Source organism: Heteronotia binoei, chromosome 1 (genome assembly GCF_032191835.1).
Source record: "Heteronotia binoei isolate CCM8104 ecotype False Entrance Well chromosome 1, APGP_CSIRO_Hbin_v1, whole genome shotgun sequence".
Classification (NCBI taxonomy): Eukaryota; Metazoa; Chordata; class Lepidosauria; order Squamata; family Gekkonidae; genus Heteronotia; species Heteronotia binoei.
In genome coordinates this window covers 207341134-207367870 of record NC_083223.1, presented here as the reverse complement: position 1 = coordinate 207367870, position 26737 = coordinate 207341134, and the positions used below count along the sequence as shown (strand labels likewise).

General features: G+C 40.5%; 1 protein-coding gene across 2 annotated transcripts; it reads left to right on the top strand.

Moving 5' to 3' along the window:
- The first annotated feature begins 347 nt into the window (after positions 1 to 347).
- FLVCR1 (FLVCR choline and heme transporter 1) lies at positions 348 to 26126 on the top strand. Of its 2 annotated transcripts, XM_060246969.1 has the most exons (11): positions 843 to 977; positions 1032 to 1502; positions 2311 to 2455; positions 8597 to 8737; positions 9681 to 9748; positions 15951 to 16054; positions 16693 to 16803; positions 17720 to 17825; positions 18366 to 18477; positions 20590 to 20657; positions 24761 to 26126. In XM_060246969.1, the coding sequence occupies exons 1-11, from the start codon at positions 900 to 902 to the stop codon at positions 24833 to 24835; spliced, it is 1479 nt and encodes a 492-aa protein (XP_060102952.1). In that variant the 5' UTR covers positions 843 to 899; the 3' UTR covers positions 24836 to 26126. The 2 variants fall into 2 exon arrangements, with proteins under 2 accessions (XP_060102943.1, XP_060102952.1); XM_060246960.1 differs by having other exon boundaries at positions 348 to 1502.
- Positions 26127 to 26737: the final 611 nt, after the last annotated feature.

Here is a 26737-nt window from a genome sequence, read left to right as displayed (position 1 = left end):
AATTTTGGTTACTGATAATAAAAGCTATTATGTGAATCTGTACCACAAGTTCCCCCAGAATTTTATAGTATCAACGAGAATGAAATCCGTGACAGGGCTGAGCCGACAAACCTGTTGACAGAGAAAAGGCATAGGAAAGGCCTTCTGCCACGCGCCTCCCAGAGCGAATGAGAAGCGCCCCCTCCTTTTTTCCCTGTCTCTGGTTTCCTGACAAAGCGCCAAGCCCTCTCTCCCGTGATTGGAGAACGGTTAGCGTGCGCACCCTGCCGTTCTTTTCATTGGCTGAGAAACCGGCCCGACATCTGCCGAGCAGTCTTCTCTAGGCGTGCGAAAGCCGGCTGCAGGCATCATCGCAGAGAAGCGCGTGCTGGCGTTCTATGGCCGTTTCTTTCGCCCGCTCTTCTTACCCCACCCCCCTCCGTTCAATTCGGAATTAAGCCGGAGGGAGGGTTAAGAGCTTATTAATAGACGCGGGGGGGGGGGGCTGGGAGCGAATGGGGGTGTGGAGTTTGGGGGCTGAATTTTCGGTGGGTGGGTGGGTGGGGGCACCGGGTGCGGCACCACCGGTAAGGGCTGGGGTGACCTTGACGCGGGGGGGAGCCTGGGGAAAGAGGCTCCCCTGAAGGCGGTGGAGGGCCGCCCAGCAGAAGGATTGAGGGGCTCTCGGAGTGCGGAATATTCTACCGCGAGGGCTGCGGGCAGCAGAGCTTTCGGGCAGGGGGCCTCCCCACAGCAGTTAAGCGAGTGAGGTGTGCGGAGGCAGGGAAGCAAGTAGCTTGGCGAGTCCTCCCGCTGTGGCAATGGGCGGGGAAGGGGCTGACATGGTGGAGGCTGGCGAAGGCGGTGAGGAGGAAGAGGGTGGGGACCGAGTGGAAGTAGTGCCGCTGCCACCCCCCCAGATGAACGGAGGCATCCTGGTCAGGGAGCCAGAGCACAGCAGCAGCTCCACGCCTCTGATCGCAGTGACTGATGTGCAGGTCGGGGAAAGTACGGTTGGTTTTCCGACTCCCGAGGAGCTCCCTGAGACTGAGGCCATGCTGGCTCCCATAGAACCGAAGGTGGTGCCTCGGCTGTCCAAGCGCAGGCTGGTGGTGCTGGCCGTGTTCAGCTTGTACTCCTTGGTGAATGCTTTTCAGTGGATCCAATACAGTATATTGACCAGTGTCTTTTCAACCTACTATGACGTGACCAGTGCTCAGATAGACTGGCTTTCTGTGGTCTATATGGTAGTATATGTGCCTCTCATCCTGCCTGCCACTTGGCTGCTTGACACTCGAGGACTCAGAGTCACTGCCTTGCTGGGATCTGGCCTCAATGGCTTGGGTGCCTGGATTAAGTGTGCCAGTGTCCAGAGAAACCTTTATCCGGTTACTTTGTTGGCCCAGATCATCTGCTCTGTAGCACAAGTCTTTATTTTGGGGCTGCCATCCCACATTGCTTCTGTCTGGTTTGGGCCCAAGGAAGTCTCCACTGCCTGTGCTGTAGCTGTGCTGGGGAATCAGGTGAGTAGCAAAGAAAAGTATGGGTGATGGTTGGGTTGAGGGTGCACTGGGGAGGGGTACGTATGAAAGAAAAAGTACTCATGTTTGGGTGGGGAGGAATGTTGTGTGCTTACATGTTTTATAGCCAGAATGAATGTGGTAATCAGCTTCATTTACAAACAAGACAAGGAAGTTTAGTTTTTAAAAAGGAATTGGAAATTTCCTAGATTTCTTGATGTAGTTTTGTGAGATTTAAGTGTCAGTAGTCCTGTTCCCTGTATGCTTCCTGCTTCATGTTGTGGAACTTCATGCTAACCTATGCAGTTTTATCTTGAACTTTTAGAAAAATAATATTGTGAAAACAAAAGACTAAACTGAAGCATGAAATGATTGTATCTTCTGCCATTCATTTGGTAACCAAATTTATACTTTGCACTGAAATTTGCTTGCTTTTGTTAATTTAAGAGAGACTGCTTAATATTTTACATCATCCGTTGCAGTTTTCATTGTTTTAGAACTGGTAAAATGGAGATGCTGATACAGTTCAAGAGTTTGTCAGACATTCAGAGAGTGATTGGGCTTATGTTTATGCAAGACTTTATAAGTTTTAAGTTCCCATATACAACTGGTATGTACAATTTCTCCATCAGTGTTCTGAATGTACTATTTCATTTTAATTTGTGTCTTAATTTTGGGGAAATCTCATTTATGTAAACAAATCCATCAGATACATTGCTCTTCAGGATGAGAAAAGTACACTTTTTCTTTCTTTTGTCATAATGTTACAATGCTCTAAAAACTTGTTGAGGTGTGCATTTTGTTTTTACAGCTAGGCACAGCAATTGGTTTTCTCTTGCCACCTGTTTTGGTTCCAAACACAAAAGATGACCTCAACCTTATGGGACATAACATCAGCATCATGTTCTATGGCACAGCAGCAGCATCAACACTCCTATTTCTGCTGACAGCTATTGGTATGTCAACGTACATATAAAGAGTTTGAACTCAGTGTGAGGAGGGATAAAAGCACAAATTGTGGATGGGCTTTGTACCCCAAGCACTGTTTTCTACCAGACAAATGTGACGTCCCACCACAATTTTACATGTAGCAATAAGAACGCTAGCCTAATTAGACTTTACACAAACTGTGCTATTTTTTGGAGGGGGAGCATTTCGTTTAGTAGGGAAGACAAATTGAAAATCATGTGCAACAGAACTAGTTTAATTCCCCTTTAAAACCAGTAAAATAGTGGTTATCATAACATCCTGTGTCAGTTCTGCCGGTCAGCTGTCCTTTGTATGGTCTTACTTGCTTACATTTACTGACTCTTTGAATTAAAGTTGAATGGAGCTGGACCTCATGCACAGACCATCCTGGAGAAGGAAGAATGAAACCTGTACTGAATGTGAGGTCTTTCTCTGAGGGGACAGCAAGAGGCATTACTGGCATCACCAAGATGTCCAGTAGTGTCAGAGCAGAGCCACCCTAGTTACTATTATGTCCAATTTGGGTTGCCTATAGCTGAAAGGGAAGGGCTGTGGCTCTGTGGCACAGTCTCTGCTTAGTGTACAGAAGTTCTCAGATTCAGTCCCTACCATCTCCAGGCAAAAGGACCAGGTTGTAGGTGTTGTGAAAGATCTGAGACCCTAGAGAGCTGCTGACAATTAGAGTAAACAGTGCTGACTTTGATGGATGATGATCTGATTCAGTATAAGGCAGCTTCATATGTGAAAGATCCCTCCCCCAAGCATTTCAGGTATTGGCCACAGCCAGACTTCCTCTTTTCTCTTCTGCGTGTTCCAGGATATAAACATCTGTAAAAGAACGGGAAAGGTTTTTCTGTTAGAAATATAAAGGTAGAAGGCTGATGGTTAAAGGCCACACATGATTACACCTGGTGTGTGGCAGAATGATACAGAAAGCACTTATTGAGGCTACTAAATGGAGTGGAGAGTCAGAAAAGAAGTCAGGAGGTGAGAGTGGCTGGCTGGAGGGATGACAGAAAAGGTAACAGCTAAGCTGGAGAGGCTGCAATGGTGCCAGGCTAAACCAGATGCAAACAGGCAATACCTGCCTGTTTCAACCACTCCTAACTACCCCCCACTGGAACACTTTTGTTGGTTTGCCTCATCTCACTTCCAGAGCTGAGCCGTTGTATTACTATTGCCTAAGGAGTCAACAGTGGAGCAACTTGGGGGTGGAGAAGAAGAAAAAGGGAAAGAGTAAAGCTGGAGATAGGTGTTGCAAGAGCATATAATTCTGAATGTCTCCCTCTGCACTATAGAGGTATAAAGTTTCTAGAAATGTAGTGCTTATTTTGTAATCTTATGTTATTTTGCTGTTTCAACACTATAAAATGCCTAATCTGTAACTTTGCATAAAATTGTACTATTTTTGACATTTAAAAAGTTAATTTTTCCCAAGCAAAATTGTCAATATACCCGGTGATACAGTGGGAGCTGCAGATTCCTATACCACACCCCACGTTATCTTAGCATGTATTTCTGCCATTTGGGAGATATTGAAAATGGCAAAATAGTGTATTTGGATAAACATACACATTACTAGCACATTGAGTTACTTAAATGATGAAAATGATGAGCAGTAAGTTAGTGTAATGTTATTAATAAAGCATATAGAATATTTTGTTTTTATTACTGCAAAGTCTCTTAACTGTATAATAAAATTGTTCAGTATATTATTGCAAAATTAGATAGTCACATTTAAAAAATAAGTAGATCTTTGAAAATATGTTTCTCTACTGTTATAAACAGAAATCATTGCCTAATGCTAGCTTATTTAAAAATCTTCATATTGAAGCCTTTTCTTAAAGAGTGTTTCTTTCCTTCAGAGAAAGAAGTGTATTTATTAATTTTTAACTTTTCTGTTGGACAATTTTTTGGGGGAAATCCTTAGTGGAAATATTTTTTCTGAACCCTCCTGGGATTTTCCCCCTCTATTCTTATACTTGAGAATGAAGATGTGTGTAGGGGGGAGGGATATTGATAAAATGTTACAGCAGGTTCTTTAGAGCCTTGAAGCAATAGCTTAGCAGTTTCAATAGGAACAATTAGTACTAGTAAATTCTGGATACAGTGTAAAGGAAAATGTACAATTCTTGGGAATAGAGCAAAAAATCCCCAGATAGTGAACCTGGCAAGAAATGAAGAACAGAATTATTGTTAGCTAGAAGACAGGACACTAGTGTTGCTGCCATTCTTGATGCATGTGCTCTTCCTCTTTGTTAGAACAGCTTCTATGAAAAGTCCTTCCTTCAGATAGGTAAAGGACATAGCACTGTGCTGCAGTCTTTGGGCTCAAGCCAGGAATAGTATACAAGTTGGGAGGCATGGGTGTGTGAAATCTGTAGGAACAATTGCAGGTTGCTCAGACAAATTATACAGCTTTGTGTGTCCTGTATCCACAACTACTACACGCACCTCTGGACAACTCATTGTAAGTAAAGAGGACAACTAGAGCAAATAACATTGCTTCCTTTATGTTGTACTTTTTGAGTTGATGGTTGAATCCAAGGTGCTTCTGTTTGCAGGGGTTTTTTCAGGTTTTTCTTTTTTCTTCAGATTTTTCTTTTGAGGTGCAGCTGCTATGCTTCACAGCAGGCTATTTCCAAAGGTCTTCTGGACCTCAGGAGTGGGGGTGCAAGGGACTGCAGCAGAGAGGGGAAAGTGATTGCAGCTGTGCTTATGAAAATCTTACCCAATATACTGATGTTTCTGTTTAAAAGATTCTAGGGTTAAATCTAGCTAGGGATGCTACGGCTGTAGAGAAAAATCTCTTGTCCCTTTGATAGAGACTTAATGGGGTGTTACTTACTAGTGGTGTTGTTATCTCCATGCTATAGAAAGCCTCAGTTTTCCATTTCAATTTTTTCTTCAAGCTTATTGGCAATCCTGAATCCATCTTAAAATTAAGTACTGAATGTGGTAGATATGTTTTCTCAGTGCTTTTTAAAAAGATAGTGAACTAATATTTGCAAATGGATAGCAGAGTGTCTGAAAGGATTTTTATGAAACTATTTCCAATACCATGTTTTCCTTAAACAAGTTCCTAGTTGCAGGGAGAATCAGCAAATGTAGAAGGAATTAACTAACCTTCTGTGTTGCTCAGCAATCCCCCCCCCCCTTAATTCATCATTTGAAGTAATTGGGCAAAATGTGGCTTTGGGAATTCATGGATGCTAAGGAAATGTATAGACTTGCATAGAGGCCTCCATGGTTCTCACCTTTGTCTGTGTATAAAGATTCATCTGTTGACAGTTAACTCTTATCCTGTTCCCTTCATCCATATTGGGGATTCTTTAATTAGTGGGATCAAATTTATTGTTGTACATGTCCTTAAAGTTCAGATTGTGCCTCATCAGATATGTGTTAGCCCTCAGCTAGCTATATGTTGCTCAATGTTAAATGGAGTAAAATAAACATGGATCTCTCCCCCCACCACTTTACAGTTACGCAAGTGTCAGGTGCTTAGCATCTGATTTCTTGCAGGATCAGGTTCTAGCAGCCAGGAAGATTTCATGTGGTCTGAACATAAGAGATAGATAGCTATGAAATTTTTTAGCAAGGGCAAAGAAGCCAAAGCTAGGGTCACTGGGCTTGATTTATCCAGCAATCAGACAGTTGCTCATTTTGGATAGTTCTTGGTGTGGGGGCTTGTTGGGCAAAAGATGAACTATAAATAGAATAAATGCTTTCAAAAAGAAGTCATTAACTTTCCAGGACAATTAACATAAATGCTATGGGTTGGATCTTGCTTGCTTTCCACTAACAGAAGTGAACTGAGCTGTGCTTTCCCTTTCTCTCAGCAAAATTCTGTGATCGATAACAAAACTGGTTACTGGAGTCATTGGATCCTTGCAGATAAAGGGTCAAAGAGCTACACTGACAGAATTGAGTGAGATTGGCCTCCTGTTATGTTCTATTGATTGAATGCTTGCTGGATGCAATTTGTAATTAGCTGATTGGAATGTAATGGTAAATTGGTTTGCTGTGAAAGTGGGAACAACCAACAGGCTGGCCAAGCCCAGTGGAAGAAGATATTGGATTTATATCCCTCCGCCCTACACAGCGGAGAGTGTTGCTAGAATCATGTGTCAAACTTACACCTGTGACTTGTTTACCTTCTACCAAGTATTGGGGAGGTAGGCCTGCGGACCCTACATCCGTAGATGAAAACAGAGTCCTAGGCATGAATGCTGTTAAATAAATTGAAACCATATTGAAATCACATATACATCCTAATAAAGTCTCGCACTTACCCTAGGCTGGATAGGCCTTGTTGCATGCAAGGATGGCTTCAATGGAGAGTTCTGTAGATGATAGAAAGTTGAATTCTGCTCTGCCTATCTTTGCCCCTTATTTGTAGCGCTAATGACATCACTGTATTTTAAGCTCTTCTCTGCCTTTTGTTTACCTCTTTACCTCTTGTTACCCTTCTCCCTCAGCCTCCAAGTGTGGATGCACTCAGTTCTTGCTCGGTACTAGATGTTCTTTGGTGACAGTCTTATCAGTTCTGCTGCTTCAGATTTGCTTCCTGTTAACTTGTGGTGTTAGCTAGGGGGAATGAGAGGCTTGACAACATGGAGAGTTTAGCAGCACATCATGTGTGTCATACTGGAGCTGATCAAACTATTCTAGGGCCAAAGTGATGTCCCTTCGTCTTTGGTTTATATTTTTGTTTTGAAGATACAAATGCATGTACTTGCAAAGCATTCAGCATTTTTAGACATGGCTCATGAAGTTAGCAATACTGCGGCTGCTGAAAGTTTTAGAGATAGTTGCAAGTTAGCTTTTGCTAAGTTGCAAGTTTTTCTTTTGCTCTAGGATGTTTGGCCTTGAGACTCTCACTAGTGCAAAGAACATGGCTGCCCACCTGATTTAACTAGTGCAAAGAGTTACCATTCCTAATTCTAGCATAAATTTATTATTTTAAAACATTTTTATGCTGTCTTTCCATCTGATCAGGGTCCCCAAGATGATGTGCATAAGAACAATTAAACATTTTAAATTATAAAATAATTTAATAAAAGCATAAACAATACTAGAATCAGGGAGAAGGGCCAATAATGTTTATCAGGGGTGTGGAGAAAACAGGCTTCACGCACTAGTGGAAGACAGACAAATATTCCAGGGGAGGGATTTCTAAGAAATCAGATGGTAAAAGGCAGAAAATGTAGTTAACTCAAAAAGAATAATGTAGCAATCATGGAATTGCCTGTGTAAAGAAAATAGATTGAGTTAAAATATGAATACCGTATAGAAAGCATTTTTATATTTAGTTTGCTTTGGGCCATAAGCAATATAATTTGCCATATAGATTCCAGTAGGATTCTGGAGAGGTGGGGTGGGTAATAGCTGAAGGCAGCACAAGTTTTGTTCTATGTCCCACGCATACTCCAAACCACCCAAATCCCAGCAAATGCAAGAATGTTGACAGCCTTCTGGACTGAAAATGGCCACAACTTTATTGGTTATAGGATTTCACATGGGTACAGGCCACTGTGTGGTCTCCAATGTTCCATTTAAGCTGTGGAGCCTTGTGAGCAAAAATTCTACTTTGTGAGCTACTGGCATTATAGTTGTGAGGTATTGCATAAATTAATTTGCTCTGCGGTCATTTTTCCTGAGCTAAGACAAAAATGTGTGAGCCAGGGAGCTAAAAAACTGAGCTAGCTCACACTAATTCAGTATAGAGGGAACACTGGTGGTCTCCTGTACCACTTGAGAATGATGGTGCCTGGATTGCCCCCAAGTTGGTCATGTACCCTGTAACCATCCCCAAATCTCTTTAAAGGATCTCCAGATGTGAAGGAAAAGGGTACACTGGCTGCATTTCCCCCCAAAATCGATCCAGCCCTATGGTGATATTGCCATGTGTAGCCTCCTTCTTTGCCCCTGCAGGCCAACAAAGAGGGCTCAGGTAGGACTGGCCCCTCCTGCTGCCAACAACTGTATTTTGAGGCATTTTGGGAGACTGTGAAAAGGGAGGTGCGAGTCACATTCTGTAGGTGGAAATCTTCCTTCTGAATAAACTGGTGCATCCAAGGCTGAAATTTGTGTTTGCTAAATGTACTGAATTTTGTTCTGTCTTCTAGTATTTAAAGAAAAACCTAAGTATCCTCCAAGTCAGTCTCAGGCTGCTCTTCCAGAAGTGTCTCCAGATACTTACTCCTATAAGCAATCAATGATCAACCTCTTCAGAAACATTCCTTTTGTTCTTTTGCTGATTAGTTATGGTGAGTGCTCCAACCAGTTGTTCAGTTGTCTGATACAGTGTGGTTCAGTTGCCATAAAATAAACCCTAGTAAATACTAATATTTTGAAGATAAATGAAGCCTATGATTTTTTTTATTGTAAAGTGAGCTAATAGGCAGTTTATCTGGTGGAAGAATATAGGAATGATTTTGCTCAGTTTTCTGTCCTTACTAGAGCACTTCTTGCTCTGTGACATTTAGCCTGTGAGGGTTCCCCAACCATTAGCTTTTCAGGTGTGACAAGTGGCTGCTGGGGAAGGGCAATGTTGCATTTGCAGTTTGTAAGCTTTGCCCCATTCTCCCCTCCTTGATACAGTGCCCATGACATTTTGTCCATAAGGATCCACTCAGGTTTTTCTTTTTTGGGGGGAAGAGCAACTCGGGAAAGGTGAAGGAAAGTAAGATATGTGTCCATGAGCACTCTGCTCACATTTCGTAGGATCTAACAGAAATACATTGTGCCTCTAACATCTGTTCAGACTTTCAGGAATGCTATGTAATTTATATTTTTTTCTATTTAAAATTGAGAAAGTAAAGTGACATAACAGTAGACTTGTTGCCACATTTTTTCCTGCAGTAAATGTATATAATGCTCTTCTGCCTGATAAGTTCGCTGTGTCTTACCATGATGTGAGTTAAAAATTGTTTAGTAGTCTGGTGAAAGAAGTAATCCTTCTCTCTTGAATCTAGTGGCAAGTTGTTTTTCCTCCACAGAACTTAATTTAGCCTGGTCTTTTTGTCAGGACTGAAGGGTGGATCATAAATGTGGATGATTGAGATGAGGGAGTGGGAAACACATTATTTCTTAATATGCTTTCCAAGCCACTAAATCTTCTGATTCTTCCCCCCTCCCCCAATTTGATCAGTCTTGCTTTTATTTCAGTAATCATAGTGATACATTTAATTGTTATATTTCTCATTATAGGAATTATGACGGGGGCATTTTATTCAGTTTCAACTCTACTGAATCAAATGGTATTATATCATCATATGGTAAGCTTATCTAGATCCTTTTTGTTGTTTCTTGAATGGTTTCTCACTCTGAAGCATAAGAATGTAAGAAGAGCCCTGCAGGATCAGACCAGTAGTCCATTTAGTCCAGCATCCTGTCTTACACAGTTGCCAACCAGTTCCCCTGGATGGCCAACAACAAGGTACAGAGGCTTAGTGCCTCTGACTATGTAGTTTTTTTACAGAATGGGGGAGGGGAATCCCTTATACTTGACTATGCATGTGTTATTATGATGGAATTCGTCCAGCCCACCATTTAGAGCTATATGGAAACAGACTCTAATCCTGACATTGCACCTTTCAGCGAACAGAATGTTTGTTTGGACTGGACCTGTTATGTTCACACCTAGCTTTTAGGTGATTGATATGTTCGGAAGTTAATGTGCCATGTATCTTTTGTGAATGATTGTGCCAAATAAGCAACCTCCCTCTCCCCCCCCCCAAAAAAAAAAGTTTTTTTCCCCTTTAGGCCATTCTTTTTTTTTTGGCAAGCAAACCTTTGTAGAGTAAATAATAACTCTACTTTAATTATGTTCAGATCCACTTCTTAAAAGTCTAACTTTTAAAAGCAAGAATATAAAAACAACTTAAAACATTTAGCAGCTGAAAATGATACTCATCAAATAGTCCTCAGGCTAGAAATACACAGTAAAAACAAATTTATAAGGTCAAACCCATGTTTAAGAGTCTGGGTAAGAACAGATATTTTGGCCTGGCATCTAAGCCTGGCCAGGTAAGTTTTAAGGGAGAGGGTATTTCCACATGTGAGGTGCCACCACTGAAAAAGCTATCTCTGGTTGCACCTTACTTCTGCAGAGTGGGCCAGAAATAAAAGATTTTGAGGAGAATATTAACTGACTGGGTGGGCAATATGAGAGGAGATGGTACTTCAACTATCTAGGCCCTTAGTCATTTAAGACTTTAAAAATAAGACTAAATAAGAATAGGAGTATGTATTAATAAATTAAAAGCTCAAAGTGACATTGTTCTCATGTTAGATCAGAAGTCCCCAGTGTGGTTCCCATGGGCATTATGGTGCCCAATAAGTGTTTTTACTGAGTCAGTGGGGCCAGTTAGAAGTAAGACTTCTATTAACCACTGAAGATATGATAGGCTATAAAGATTTTTTAAAATATTGCTTTGGCAGCAGCTGCAACCACATTACAAAGATCTTCACTTTGTGACTGACAGTAAACAATGGCAGCCATTTTGTGGCTCTTCCCATGGTGTTGTGTCAGAATTCCAAAAGTGCCCATAGGCTCAAAAAAGTTGAGGACCTCCTATATCCATGTTGGATCAGACCAATGGCCTATCTAGTCCAGCTCCCTGTGTCACACAGTGGTCAAAACCTAGATGCTATCAGGCAGTTCACCTATGGGGCCAGAACTCCGGAAGCCCTCCTATTGTGGCCCCACAAGCACCAAGAACACAGAGCATCATTGCCCCAGAGGTAATGTTTCATCTGTACCTTGTGGCAAATAGCCTCTGATGGACCTCTGTGCCATATGTTTATCCAGTTCCCTCTTGAAACTGTCTATGCTTGTAGCCGCCACCACTTCTTGTGGCAGTGAATTCCATGTTTTCATGAACAGCAAGGAATAGGACCTTAAGGTTCTGCACTTGGCCTTTCTAAAAAATAAAATGAAAAAGAGACCTCCTTAGTATTAACAGTTTTTCACTATTATGCTTCTCTTTTGGTTGAATAAAAAGAAGTTATCTTTATGTTATTTCTAACAATCCCAAATCCTGTAAAATCCTTTTAAAACTGGAGGATAAATGCATATTTTCCAGTGGCCAGTGCCACTGTATTGCTTTAATGCTGTAGACGGTTTTTCTGTTGAGATCCAGATACAACCTAATGAACAGTTAATTCAAATTAACTTCTTTGTTTTTAATTAGTGTCACTGTATCCTGTTCACACTGTTTCTGTTGTTGGGCATCTAAGGCCTTTTCAGTCATTATGTATCCTACCTTAGGAAAGCATACTATATTTGTTCCTTTTGATCAAGTGATCACCATTTTTTGTGAATATGACAACATGCATACTTTCATTCTTTAGTGCACATTATTAAAAGGCCTGTTGCAGTTACATAATTACACATATACAGCTTGAAAATACTCATATTGCTCTATTCATACAACATGCCGATCGCATGTATTATGAGAATTACAATTAGTAGGGTGCAGTTCAGAATCCTACCATTTTAATTTTTGTTCATGTTTTTCTATAGAGCATGCTTTATTATACTGGAATATTGGGTGTCATTTTAAGACTTTTTTTCTGGCACAGTTTCTGAGTTTCAGAATTTTAACACTTGAAAAGCATGCCTTTAAAAAAATAAAACTTGCCTAAAATTAAAAAAGGATTTTTTGAGGTTCATCTCTCTCCTTATTCCTGGCAAGAATGGGAAGGGAGAAAGAACAAGCTAGTACCTGCAAACGGCTGTTAGGTGATGTTAACTTTCATCCCTTTAAAACTTGCTGATAAGAATTGCAGAAAAATCCAAGCAGTTGCATTTTTTGTCTATTGGGTAATAAATGATTTGTAATAACTATTCACTACTTAAGATCTATGCATCATAGAGCTTTTATTGGATGAAAGGAAAATGTAAAGAGATGAGGCCCAGTTAACATCTTTTAATGCTGCCACCTTGATGGGCTGTTCAGTTTTGAAAATTGAAAATGGAAGAAAGCAGCCTGTTGGACTTACTTTGCTGCCTGGGCTGGCATCTCATCCACTTACTCTTGCAATAGAGATCATCTGGATTGCAACAGCTGGTGGAGAATGGCTGCCAGGTCTGACTGCATTTCTGTGAGCCCAGTGATGTGGGAATTGCAGGAGCCTTTAGGAGACTCTGAAGACTTACAAAGCCTTCTGGATCAACCCGCAATTCATGCAGCATCAGACCATGCCTCACAGGAATACATGAAAAAATAGCAAGCTGTGTATCTCTATAGTAGCAGTTTATAATATGACAACAACAAAGCCTTTAAAGGGAAATGTCCATTTCCAATTGGAAATACATTTAGTCTTGCTGCATAAAGAGTCTCATTACAAAGGTTGTCTTCTTCCATCACAATGTAAATAAGCCCAATAGAAGAATCAAGTCAATTCAAGGGACTGGTTTTGGTTTCAAAAACCTTCATCAGCCAAGGCTTTAGTTTTGCAGTTTAGTGCATCATGGCTTCAAGCCACATAAAGAAAAGATAACTTGCTATTTGAAGCACCAGTTCTTCCTGTTTAGGACAAAAAGTTCCATTATTTTCTGGCTGGTAATTGCTTCTCCTCACAGGAATACAGGCAGGCCAGCAGCCATTCTCTACAAGGCTCTGGCATGAGAATCATAGAATCATAGAGTTGGAAGGGACCTCCAGGGTCATCTAGTCCAACCCCCTGCACAATGCAGGAAACTCACAAATTCCTCCCCCTAAATTCACAGGATCTTCATTGCTGTCAGATGGCCATCTAGCATCTGTTTAAAAATCTCCAAGGAAGGAGAGCCTACCACCTCCTGAGAAAGCCTGTTCCACTGAGGAATTGCTCTGTCAGGAAGATCTTTCTAATGTTGAGCCTGAAACTCTTCTGATTTAATTTCAACCCACTGGTTTTGGTCTTACCTTCTGGGGCCACAGAAAACAATTCCACACCATCCTCTAGGTGACAGCCCTTCAAGTACTTGAAGACGGTGATCATATCACCTCTCAGCTGCCTCCTCTCCAGACTAAACATGCCCAGCTCCTTCAACCTTTCTTCATAGGACTTGGTCTCCAGACCGCTCACCATCTTCATTGCCCTTCTCTGGACACCTCCCAATTTAGTATCATCGGCAAATTTAATAAGTATTCCCTCTATTCCTTCATGCAAATCATTTATAAAGATGCTGAACAAAATATGTCCCAGGACAGATCCTTGAGGCATTCCACTTGTCACTCCTCTCCAAGAGGATGAAGAACCATTCACAAGCACTCTTTGGGTGCGATCTGTCAAACAGTTACAGATTTACCTAATGGTAACAGGATCCAACATTTTATTAACTTGTCAACAAGGATAGTATGTGGAATCTTATAAGAAGCCTTACTGAAATAAAGGTAAACAGTGTCTACAGCATTCCCCTGATCCAGCAAGGTAGTCACTTTCTCAAAAGAGATCAGGTTAATCTGACATGACTTGTTCTTGAGAAACCTATGCTGGTTCTTAGTAATCACAGCCATCCTTTCTAAATATTCCAGGACTGAGATGATTTGTTTTAAAACTTTTCCAGGTATAGACATCAAGCTGATGGGTCAGTAGTTTCCCAGATCCTTCTTTTTCCCCTTCTTGAAGATAGGGGCAACATTTGCCTGCCTCCAGTCTTCCAAGCCAACACCTCTCCTGTTCTCCAAGAATTCTCGAAAATAATAGCCAGAGGCTAAGAAATTACATCTGCAAGCTCTTTTGGAACCCTTGGGTGCAGTTCATCTGGCCCTGAGAACTTTAAGAAACTAGGTGTTTATGTACTACTTCTATGCTGATCCTAGGTTGGAACTTCATACCCTCATTATATGTTCTGTTTTTGCCATGTTGAGCACTGTTTTCCTCAGAAGAGAAGACTGTTGGAAAAGTAGAAACTGAGCAGTTTTGCCCTCTCTTCATTATCTGTTACAATGTCACTTACCTGCCCTCACAATGGGCCTACCATGTCCTTGCTCTTTTTCTTACTCTGAACATAAGAAAATAACCTTTTTGTTGTTGTTTTTAGCATCTTTGGCCAGCCTAAGCTCATACTGAGCTTTAGTTTTCCTAACTTTTTCTCTACGAGCACTGGTGATTTGTTTATATTCATCCTTGATTATAAGGCCCTCCTTCCTAAAGGAGTCTTTTTTATTTCTCAAATCTTTAGAGAGCTGTTAATGGAGCCACCTCAGCTTCTTTAGTCTTTTTCCATTTTTAATTCTCATAGGAATTGTCTGTGATTGCACTTTTAGTATTTCGCTTTTAAGAAACTCCCACCCTCTTGAACCCCTTCTTCCTAAGTATTTCTGACCATGGGATTTTACCCAGCATAGTTCTAAGTTTGCCAAAATTTGCCTTTCTGAAGTCCAACCTGTAAATCTGACTATGTATAGCTTTCCCCTTCCCTAAGACTGTAATTCCAAAATCACATGGTCACTACTGTCCACTATTTCCATTTCTTCAATCAATTCTTCCTTGTTGGTGAGAATCAAATCCAAGCTAGGAGATCCCCTTGTTTTTTTCTTAACTTTCTGGAAAAGGAAGTTGTCGGCAAGAAAAGTCAGGAATCTATTTGACCTTTCATTTTTAGCAGAGTTGGACTTCCAACAGATGTCTGCGTAATTGAAATCTCCCATGATCACTGTGTCCCTTCTCTTGGAAAACTTTGCAATCTGTTGTAGGAGTATCTCATCCAAGTCCTCTGCCTGGCTTGGTGGTCTATAGCAGACCCCCACCATAATATCACTGTTATTTCTTACTCCTTTTATTTTTACCCAGAGATTCTCAACTGAGCTGTTATGCTCAGATTCACATATACTGCTATGTTGCTGCCCTTTTCATTTCTCTGTCCCTTTTTAATAAGTTGTACCCCTGAATCCTAATATTCCAGTTGTGAAGAAACTCCTTGTCTTCCTATAGGCAGCTCAGTTCTGTTGTTTTCATGAAATTAATGGGGCAGGGGGTAAGCCATTTTACTACTAAGAGTAGTTTTTAACTCTGGGAAAAAAGATCGAGATGGTAGCCATGTTAGTCTGTCTGCAGCAGTACAAAAGAGCAAGAGACCAGTAGTGTGCAAAGGTTCATATCCTGCCACAAATTTTGTTATTCTACAAGGTGCTACTGGACACTTGCTCTTTTCTCTCCCCATAGTTCCTCAAGGACCCCCAAGCTGCTTTTTAACTAATTACTGTGATGTTAATTTTTCATCACTTGTATTGGTCATATGTTTCTCACTGTTCTTCCTGCCATTTATTGATTAAAGCATCTGACTAATCTGTGTTTAAAATTCTGTATATTTCAAAAGTTGTTCACTAATATTTCATACTTAGCTACAAATGTCATGTCTATACATTTCATGTTTCTTTAGATTCAGGGTTAGGTATGAATGTGCATAAGTGTAAAAGTTTAGTAATTGTAGTAAAGGGAGCTTTACTTTTATGTTTTTTACTTTTATAATTATGTTATTCAAAGGGAGAAGAAGTGAATGCTGGGAGAATTGGCCTGACACTTGTGGTAGCTGGAATGGTGGGTTCAATTATTTGTGGTTTGTGGCTGGACTGCACCAAAACATACAAGTAAGCAAATAAAAATGCAAACTTTATAGTGTATTTCTGCTATTTGCTATATTTGCAGAGTGAAGAATTAAGTCAATAAAATGCAGCTCTGGTAGATTTCCCAATAATTTGCTTCAAATTTCAAAGGATTCCTTGGACATACCTCTGTGGCTGTTGCAGCACTGACTATGTATGCCTGGGCTGGGAGGAGGGGGGAGAGGTAAACGTCAGAAGTTAAGTGAATTTGCAAATAGTGCAATGTGAGCTAGCTTTCCAAACATTTTTTCCTAAGGGAAAATAATATGGAAGCGTTTATCTAGCCCAGTGAAAACCTGGTGTCTGGGGGGGGGAAACTGATGAAGGCCCCTCGGAGCTGGAAATTTGTTTTCCAGCCTTCAGTGGGAAGCTGAGCTTGAGGAAAGCAACAGCATCTGCTGTTTGTTAACTTTGGGGGTTAGAACTGATTCTTTTATAAAGTTAGCACTATCTGTTGAGAGTTCAAGAATACTCTGTGCCTAACAGTGCAAGTAGTTCTTGGAGACCAGTGACTGTTACTGAATGTTTGAATTGCATAAAGTACTTAAACTATAACAAAATAAGTAATTCCAGTGAAAGCAATACTTGATTTAAAAATTGCTTTTTGTATTTATACACTTTAGGCAGACTACATTAATTGTATACATTCTCTCATTTGTTGGGATGGTTGCATTTACATTTACCTTGGATTGTGAACGCCTTATAACTGTATTTGTGACTGGTGGAGTGCTTGGGTAAGGATGTACAAAACTTTCTCTCTTATTTTAGATACTATATCAGGATTTCTTAAGTGAGATCTTATTATAGTAACTTTGCAATGCTGTATGGTTTTAAATTTTCTTATAGAAGAGGCTTTCCTCAAGCATAGCATTCCAAAAATGACTCTTGAACCAGGTGGATATAATTGGAAAAGGTGGATAAAAGTGGCTCTGACAAATGACCTGTCTAGCTCAGCATCCCATTTGGTACAGAGGCTGACCAGCTGCCTCAAAAAGGTCCACCGGGTTACAGAGATGAAAACTCTGAACAATACTGGAGGTTCACTCAGTCATCATCTTCAGTGGCCTTTTTAAAGCCATCAAAGTTATTGGCCGTGATCACATCCAATATTCCACAGGTTAATTTACTTTCCTTTGTCTATCTTACATTTGTCATATCATGTGTGTCCCTGAGCATTAGTGATTTGGAAGAGGGAGAAAGATCCTGTTATTCACTTTGTTCATACTATGCATAATGTATAAAACTCCATATCATATTCCCTTAGCTGGTTCACTCTTTCCCTTTTCCTAATAACCCTTAGCAAAAAAAAAAAAAAGCCTCCTTTCATTGCTGTCAGCATTGAGTAGACAAATTCATAGAGTGCCTGGAATATTTGTTTCTTACAGTCAATTTACAATTGCTATATCAGAGTTTGTGCTAATTCTTGTTTTCATAGTTTGGGAAAGACTTCCGCTTCTTAAAGGAAGTTTCATGTATTTTACAGCTTCCTTGAGTTTGCTTGTTAACTTTACTGGTGGCCTCTTAGATAAGAAAAAGTACTTTAAAATTGTTATAAATTGTTATAATTGTTATAAATTAATTGAGAGTTGTTGCTTTTGCCACAGTCTTTATAACAACTGCTGCTAATTTAAGCTTTGAATTTTATGGCAGCTTCTTCATGACTGGTTACCTCCCACTCGGTTTTGAATTTGCTGCAGAAATTACATACCCAGAGTCAGAAGGCACTTCATCAGGGCTTCTGAATGCTTCAGCACAGGTAAATGAGTGAATGGCTTAACACAACTAGGCTACTACAATACTTGGTTCTGAAATTCTTAGAAACTTTGTGGGTGTATGACTTAGCTGTCGTTCAACACATGTAGGACTTTCTGAAACTAACAGGCAGCTCATTGTTACAGTAAGCTTTACTTAGCTTGCAGCATCCACACTGAAAACCTATGGGTGCTATTAGAAATTGCACTAGCGCAGTTTGATACAGTTGTGAAGGGGGCCAAATATTCCATCAAACAGTGGAGCAGATAATGTAGAGGCAACTTGCAGTCATGATTTCCATTTATGGATTCTAGTTTTAAAAACCCTATCAATGAGGTATAGAAAAAAAGGTTTTTCTGATGCTTTGGTAGTACAGCTGTGGTACTTAAAATTAGGATGCCAGAAGTTAGAATACATCAGAAAGGCAGCACAGCCTCTTGGAACAAATATCACACATGTTTTGTCTGTGGTAATGTACTGCTCTGTAGACAACTACAGACATTCTGGATGTGAACTAATCTGAAATTATTTTTATAATTTACAGATATTTGGGATTATTTTTACATTGATTCAAGGAAAACTTACAACTATTTACAACCCACGTGCAGGAAACATTTTTCTCTGTGCATGGATGTTTATGGGCATCATTTTAACAGGTAACCCATTGATTCATATCTGAACTTCTTTAGTAGTAGTAATGAATAGCATGTAATGAATAGTAATAGTAATGAATAGCATGTACCTTGCCAAGGTTTGGACAGTAGCTAATTAAAGGCTAATTCATTACACAGCTCTCAATGACTGAGGAAGAAAATACTCATAGGTAGGCTTAAAAAATTAGAATTTGTCAATCACATTGAAAGAGTAGGAAGTAAAAATAAAAATTTAGGAATACTGGCAGTTATCCAAACAACTGTGCCACCAAGGAAATGAAAAATGTCTTCATCTGATGGCTTCTAGGCACTGGTTAAGTGGAGAAGGGCTGTGGTTCAGTGAAAGAGCATCTGCTTTGCATGTGGAAGGTCCTAGGTTCAATCCCTGGCACCTTCAGTTAAAAGGATCAGGTAGTAGGTGATGTGGAAAACCTCTGCCTGAGACTCTGGAGAGCCACTGCCAGTAGACAATTCTGGCCTTGGTGGACCCAATGGTCTGATGCAATATAAGGCAGCTTCATGTGTGACTGTTTAGAAAAGGAAGGCCTATTATTTGAAGGACTATGGGCTGTGATTCTAAGTGCATTTGAAAATATAACTCTTGGGGATTGTTGAGTTCTAAGTAGATGTATTTAGGATTTTAAGAATTTAAAAGTAGTGAAAAGAAAATTTCCATTCATTCTGCAAACGTCCTTCTTGGCATATATAATCTTATATGGTATAGGTCAGTAGACAGCATTTAAAATTAGAACTGAACTGAACGTGTCCTGGTATGGATGTGCAAGAGCTTATAAAATGTGTTTTGGAATTGCATGTGCCTGTGAATGCTCCTTGCCTTGCCTTTCCACTTCTAGGTTCAAACTAGATAGATGTCACCACAGACTTGCAGGCATATTCCCCAGAGGAACTCCATTCTGAAATATGCAGACCTCTGTTTTGAGTCAGGAAAAAGGGTCAGGGATGGCCAGCTGAAATCTTTTGCAGTGGTCCCAGTTCAGATTGTGATTCCATGCACTTCAGAGTTCAGTTCCCACAGGTAGCTCACAGCTGCTGTTTGGCCGTTAGTTCCCTGTGGCAGTCACATGTCAAACAATGTCTACTTCTGGCTTTAGTGCTACATGTGACTGCAGACAACGTGGATTAGATAGAGCTGTCTGGGTCCTGAAACTGTGAAACATAGTTAGATACATGGGAAGGAAATGGCAAGATGCATGTTTTTGTTTGGAGAACTTTCATTAACTAGAGAACCAACCATAACATCATCTTTGTGATGAAGGGGTATCAATATTATTCAGTGTTAACATTATTTTTATTTTACATCTGTGGTCCCTGAGCTATTTATTCTATAATTATATGGTGCTAAACCTGAGTCAACAAAGTGGAGGTTATTGCTGTAGTTAAATAAAAGTGTAACTTCCAGGAAGATAAATCATACAAGGGAATTTCCTTGCTTGGCTTTGAACTGAGGTCTCTAGAAGCCTGTTATGCATTTACATCTTCTTCAGTGGAGTCCAGCATTGCAAACCAATTTGCTGTTTGGCTTGGAAACTACTCAGAGATGTAGATCAGCATTGTCTCTGCTGTACTAGTGTTACCCTGTGGATCTAACAGGTGAGGCAACCCACATCATGTCATCCTTATTGAAAATAATTTGAATATGTTTTTTCTTCCTACATAAAGAGCATTTATGGTTGACTTCATGTATTTTTTCCTAGCCATGCAGTATTAATAAATATGTTTTGTATATATGGGTGAAGAAACTGGGATATAGCTAATTTTGGGTTCTACAAGCTGCTTTCAGTGAATTCAGGACTGTATTTATTCAATTTGACCAGCTGTTACATGGAACAGCTGTAGTTTGTTCAGACCACAAAGACTCCAGACTGCCCTTGGAGAGTGTGGCATCTGCCCCATTTCCTCTCCACCATATCAAAGTGCTAACATAATACACATCTTATGGTATCCAGAACCATATACTCCCTATTTATAGATCTGAAGTTTCTCTGAACAGCATTATTTACAGATTCAAAATGGCTAGCATTAGCACAAATACTATCCTGAGTGCATTTGCTGTTGTGAATGTATTGCAATTTAAGTGTTGTGGGTTTTTTTCAGGTTTTATCAGGTCAGATTTGCGAAGACACAGTGTGAATTCAGGGATTATGAATGCTGATGTTAAATCTGTAAGTAGTCTTTATTGGCGTGATTATCTACTAATAACTGATGCACGACATAAAACTATTGAAAACAGCATTGTGACTTTGGCTGCTCTGATGAAGTAGCAGATTTTGCTAAATTAAATTTGTGTTATTTAATGAAATGAAAGGAAATTTGAGTAACGTGTTTCAGTCTGTATTGTGTTTCTTTTGGGAGCTGGCATCCTCTTATTTTCCTTCCTATGATTTCTCCTTTAAATAAAATTACTTGTTGCTGTTGTATTCTATGATAATGTCTCTCACACACACAACATAGCTGCCTTATATCGAATCAGACTATTTGTCCTTCAAAGGCTGCATTGTCTACTCAGACTGGCAGCAGTTCTTCAGGGTCTCAGGCAGAGGTTTTTCCCATCACCTACTGCCTTGTCCTTTTAACTAGAGATGCTGAAGATTGAACCTTCTGAGTGCAAAGCAGATGCTATTCCACTGAGCCACAACCCCCCTCATATGCCTAATGGCTGCAAATTTTCCTCTTTTTTTCCTGAACTACTTAGTGAGCATCAGTGGAAGAAGTACCTCTGTTTAGCGGAATGGAAGGTAAACATAATGTGGGGAGCATGCAGTATTAGACAGTTGAATTTTTTGTGTGATGTTAGCGCTAGTAGATCATTTTCCCTCCTGTTGTCCAAATTGACTGTTTTGCTTTTAAATTCTTGGCTCCGGCACCTTCTGTTTTGTGTCATGTCTAATTTGGAAGCCCTTCCCCTTATTCCAAATAGCAAGGGCTGGCTATAGTTCAGTAGTGGTGGGGAGAGACAGCCCTACCTGCTCAGAGGTACTCTCCTAAATAAAACTGTTTGTGTGTGTCTCGGTTGGTGTGCAGGGTATAAAATAGTCACATGGCTCTTCTGATTGATGGGAATTGCAGATCTGGCTCTATGTGACCCATGGAGCAAGTACCACTGCTGTAGTCCATTTAATCTGAGGCAGTAGTCCCAACATGATGCCCACCAATAGGTTTCCTGGCACCTTTTGCTTCCTTGCTGCCCCACTGCCAGCTTCTTCCATGTTCCTGTTCTCTTTCTTCTTGTATTACTTTACTACATTCAAAATTCTATCACCTGTAGTTTCTATCACCAGCCAGCTCTGAAGTGCCCTGAAGGCAGTAGGAGGACAAAAAGGTTTCAGAGGTGGCAATGGGATTGGCCCAGGAAAGTGGGGGGAAAGCATTTCAGCTGCTTTTCATGGTCCTGGCATTAAATGATGACTTAAAAGGTCATGGGCAAGTGAGCTTGCAGCTTGGCTCAGTTTGTCTTCATTAGGCTTGCGTGTGTGTCCACTTTAAACTACTTAGCCACAGTAATACCTCCACTACCATCAGAAAGGAAAAGGGTGGGGAGTGGGATTCTTGCTATGGAGAATAAATGAGAAGAGATGAGGGAGGAGAATGGAGGATTTAAGCTTAGCATTTGCCACAGCCAGAATACACTCCTAAAATTCATTGTTAACAAACATACAGACTCCCTAGTTATTGGGTGGGTTTGTTTGTTTATTACTTCACATTTCTATTCTCCCCTTCCTAAACAGGCTCAGGGCAGGTCACATCAAGAATAAAAAAAATGACATCAATTCTAAACAGCTAGATAAAACATAAAAACAAATCAATTCAATAATTAAAATTCAATAATTACAGTTTCAGATGGCGTCCATTTCAAAAACCTGGTCCCTGGCTGAATGATAAACAGATGAATAGATAATAATGGTCAAGATCAGTTTCTAACCCTGGTTCAGCCAGTACGTGGCAGGGAAGCCCTACTGATGGTTGGTGATGCCCACCACCTCAACTAAAGGCCTGGAAGAACATCTCTGTTTTACAGGCCCTGCAGAATTGCAACGAACTCCACAAGGCCCAGATCTCCAGTGGGAGCTTGTTTCACCAGGCAAGGGCTAGGACAGAAAAGGCCCTGGCTCTAGTTGAGGCTAGGTGGACATCCTTTGGGCTAGGAACAACCAAGAGATGTTGCTCAGCAGAGCATAAGGTTCTCTGAGGGGGTGGTATATGGGGAGAGGTGGTCCCATAGATATGCAGGTCCCAGGTCATTAAGGGCTTTAAATGTTAGCACCATTACCTTGAATCAGTTCCAGTACTAAACTGGTGAAGCACCAGCTGGATATGCACCTGTATAGGTGTTGCAGTCAGCAGGCATGCCACTGTATTTTATACCAGCTTGAGTTTCCAGAACAGGTTCAAGGGCAAGCCCGCATAGAGTGAATTACAGTAATCTAGCCTGGAGGTGAGCGTTGCATGGGTCACTGTGGCAAGATCTTGAGTGGAGAGATAAGGAGTCAGTTGTCTGACCTGCTGAAGATAGTAAAAGGCAGACTTGGCAACCACTGTGACCTTGGACCTGCATGGACAGCAAGGCATCTAAGATCATGCCTAGGCTTCTGATCCTCAGTGCTGGCACTAGTGGTGCCCCATTGAGGATTGGAAGCCTGATCCCAGAACCAACTTCAGCCTGGCTCACACACAGAACACATAGGACCTATAGGAGTCTCCATTTCTACAAGGATTTGCAGATGGTAATTAAGGCCATCCGCCACAATGTATTTTAATTGAATAAATATTAGTACGTTTGGAAATTTAGCATGATACCTGTAAGTCTTCATGGCCCCCTTTATAAAACCAGATCTACTTTTCTTGAACATTTAATTTAAACTTAATATATGAGGAGGAATGTTGAGAAAAGCCAACAGCAGCCCTCCTCAAAAGGTAACCTCCAGGGCTTTTTTTGGGCAGGATTGCAAAGGAACAACTGGCTTGGAGTCAGGGGGTGTGGCCTAATATACAAATGAGTTCCTGCTGGGCTTTTTCTACAAAAAAGCCCTGTGCAAAACAATGGTGCCATCAGGGGGTGCGGCCTAATATGCAAATAAGTTCCTGCTGGACGTTTTCTATGAAAAAAGCCTGGTAACCTCAAATATATTCAAATAAGTTTCCTTCCGTTCTAAGAGAAAGTAATTGAAATGCCCAATCACAGCCATTTTCTAACCACTTTCTGACCTGTACCCTCCCCCAAAATTCTAAAAGTCCCCAGAGGTTCAGCTACATGCCGCAGGTGGCACAGAGTTGTGGATCTCATTTTCATGATGTCCAGCAGTTCAGATCCACACAATGGAGCCATATACAGATAGTAAGAATCTGAAAAGTTTTTTAAAATGGTGGTGATTTTTCAAGGACTAAATTGTTGAAAATAAAAAGGAAAAAACTGCTACATTGTGAGAGCTCAGCTGTCCTTTTGAGTGTTGCCTAACAAATCCCCCCCCCCCCCCCCAAATGCCAGAAAGGAAGGCAACAATTGAGAGCTGTTGCTGGGAAGAGAAACAGACAACTACCAAGAAGAGGAGGAGGAGGCTGCTGCTGTTGCTGTTGTGGGGGAGATACTGGGCAGAGGTGACCAGGAGAATCAGGTGTCAGTGGTACTGGTGGAGTCACTTTTGCCATGTGGGTATGCAGGCAAGAGGGGAACAGAGGAAGAAGCAGAACTGTTGACCAGAGGACAGTAGTGGGGCATGATTTCTTCTCTGGCTTTCTCATTTTCTTGCTGCTGTGTGGCTGGAGAAGAGGCTTGGGGAAGAACCTCTGCTCCCAGTTTCACCGTTGACCAGCTGATTGTAGGGATGGAGGGAAAAGCAGGTTTTGTGCACTTTTTTGTTCAGGCCAGCCCTGACCCCAACCACAAGGCTGGCAGGGAAGAGATTATCACAGTGGTGACCACAGGGCCTAGCAGGGGAGACGTGAATGGAGCTTCAACTGCCATAGTTTCTGTGGGTCCTTGTGTGTATCTATTAGTAGCCACGATGATTGCTGATGTTTTTGGATGGAATGAGTGGTGGTGGTTACTCTGTAGTAAAGATATGGATGCTTGTGTGTCTATGCAGTTTTAATAATTTTTAATTCAAAGATGGAGAAGAAATTCCTCTGGCTAATATTTATCCTATGCCAGTTTCCACAAAACTTTTTATAAAGCTATGATTGGTGTACTCTCTGTATGCCATGAATTAGGTTCATGGCAACTTTGGGAATTGTCGATTATGATCTTCTATCATTTTGATTTCCCACACAGGTGTCAGTTGAGAGCCCTGTGGAAAATGAACAGAATAAAACTGCATCAAAAAGCCAATCTGACTCAAAAATTTGAAAGCAAGGACCACGGATACCTACGAGTGTCATGTTACACCAGGCAGAAGCTGCTTAATTGTGAGGACTTTATGCCTGAAAGTAATGAGGAATCTCTGTTGCTGGTGACAATAAGTACTGCTTACATGTAAACTACAGGTGAACACACAATCTATGGAGGACATATTTTGACTTTAACATGATTATTTATAGTTGTAATTTTTTTTAAAAAAAAGTTGCACTGATGGAGTCCCTGAATTTTGACATTCCATTTCTACAAGGTGTGCACTTTGAGAAAGTACAGTAAAGCAACTTGAATGCTATGACAATGACCAAGAGGTTCTAATTCAAGTCAGCACAACTAATCTACAATCTTCAGTCTTTATATTGAAAGTGTGCACAAAACAGACAGGTATAAATGAAAAAAGTGCATGGAATTTTTTTTAAACTCTAAATATACTGACATTTTAAAACAGCTCCTTCCGTAGGAGGAGCATTGCTTCTAGCACAATACACAGTATAAGAACAGGTTTTGAATGTGCTATACTGTGAACTGTATTTGCCTTTGCTGTTGGCTTTGGAGCAGTGACAATGTCTGTACTCTCTCTGTATCCAGCCACCAATCAGGAAGCTGCAGAAAATTATAATATTTATTGGAAGTATTTGATAGCAGTACATTCCAGATACATTAGAGTAAACATGTTTTTTGGATTTTGGTCTCCAAGTCTCTTAGACCTGCATCCATCTTGACTTTTTTTTGTCACCTATCTAAAGCACATGAAGAAAAGTGAGGGACAGACATGTTTTGTAGTATGTGAATAGCCAAAATTTAAGAAAAAAATCTCTTACAGAGATGCCTACCTGCAGCTGTTTTCCTCTTGTGTTCCTACTTGTGTGTCTAGAATATCAGTGCAATGTAGATGTAAGAAGGAATCTGAGGAGAAACAAGTATAAGAGTATACAGTGGGCTCTGTCTTATGATCAGGAGGTAAGCAGGTTTACAAGAGTACTGTGCCTTTTCCTACTGAATCATGTAAAGCATGTCTGTTTAAGGTCTTACTTGTGCCCTCTTATGTTTTAAATGGTGTTGCATATATATTCAGTCTGCTGTTTGCCCATTTGATAGAAACATGCCCATTATTGCTATCTATGTGAAAATGTTAGTAAAAAATGTTTAAATGTATCATTTGAATAAAACTTGTCTGGAAGTAAGTAATAGTTAGCTTTCGATGTAAGGAGAAAATGCTGCTTTTGCTGAAGCCACTGATGCTGCTACTCTGATTCTCAAATATATCTAGAATATTTCAGTAACATTCCAACTTGTTATCCTTAGTAGGGAAGTAAGGCTTGGACAGTATGTTACTTCAGCTGCTTTATTCAGCAGTTTAATGGTAAAAATCATTATCAAGACAAAGCCTCCTTGGGTTATGAGGAAAAGTGGGGTAGAAATAAATAAAATATAGTGCTTTAAAAGTAGTTCATTGGGAGAAGGGGAAGCACATAACTGACACTCTTACCAACACCAGTAGGGATGAAGTACTTGGACTGGATTATGATCCATAGCTTTGAGAAAATGGAGGAATCAAAATGAAGAGGGAGGTACTAAAACACATCCACTAATGTGCCACTATCTTACACTATATTTTACAGTAAACATTTTAGTATTTACAACACATCTCAGTTTCTCTTTAGGATAAATGGTACAATTGTCCAGCATGCCAAGCATTGTATTGGAAAGCATGGCTATAATGTCTTCCATTAGCTGGGAGAGAAAGGGATCCTAGCCTTGCTGTGCCCTGTTAGTATCGGTCTAATTTTTTTCAGTCATAATCCAGTAAATTGTACTAAGAGTACATATCAAGCAGAGCAGTTCCATCACTTTTCCTGATACCATTTTGGATAGACTTGTACCTTTAAACAAAAC

Excerpts from the sequence above, each read along its gene's own strand:
- FLVCR1 (XM_060246960.1), top strand. The coding sequence starts at position 801 with ATGGGCGGGGAAGGGGCTGACATGGTGGAGGCTGGCGAAGGCGGTGAG. Across the intron at positions 8,738-9,680 it reads TCTTTTGCTGATTAGTTATG|GAATTATGACGGGGGCATTT; the intron begins GTGAGTGCTCCA and ends TTCTCATTATAG. Across the intron at positions 9,749-15,950 it reads TGGTATTATATCATCATATG|GGAGAAGAAGTGAATGCTGG; the intron begins GTAAGCTTATCT and ends TGTTATTCAAAG.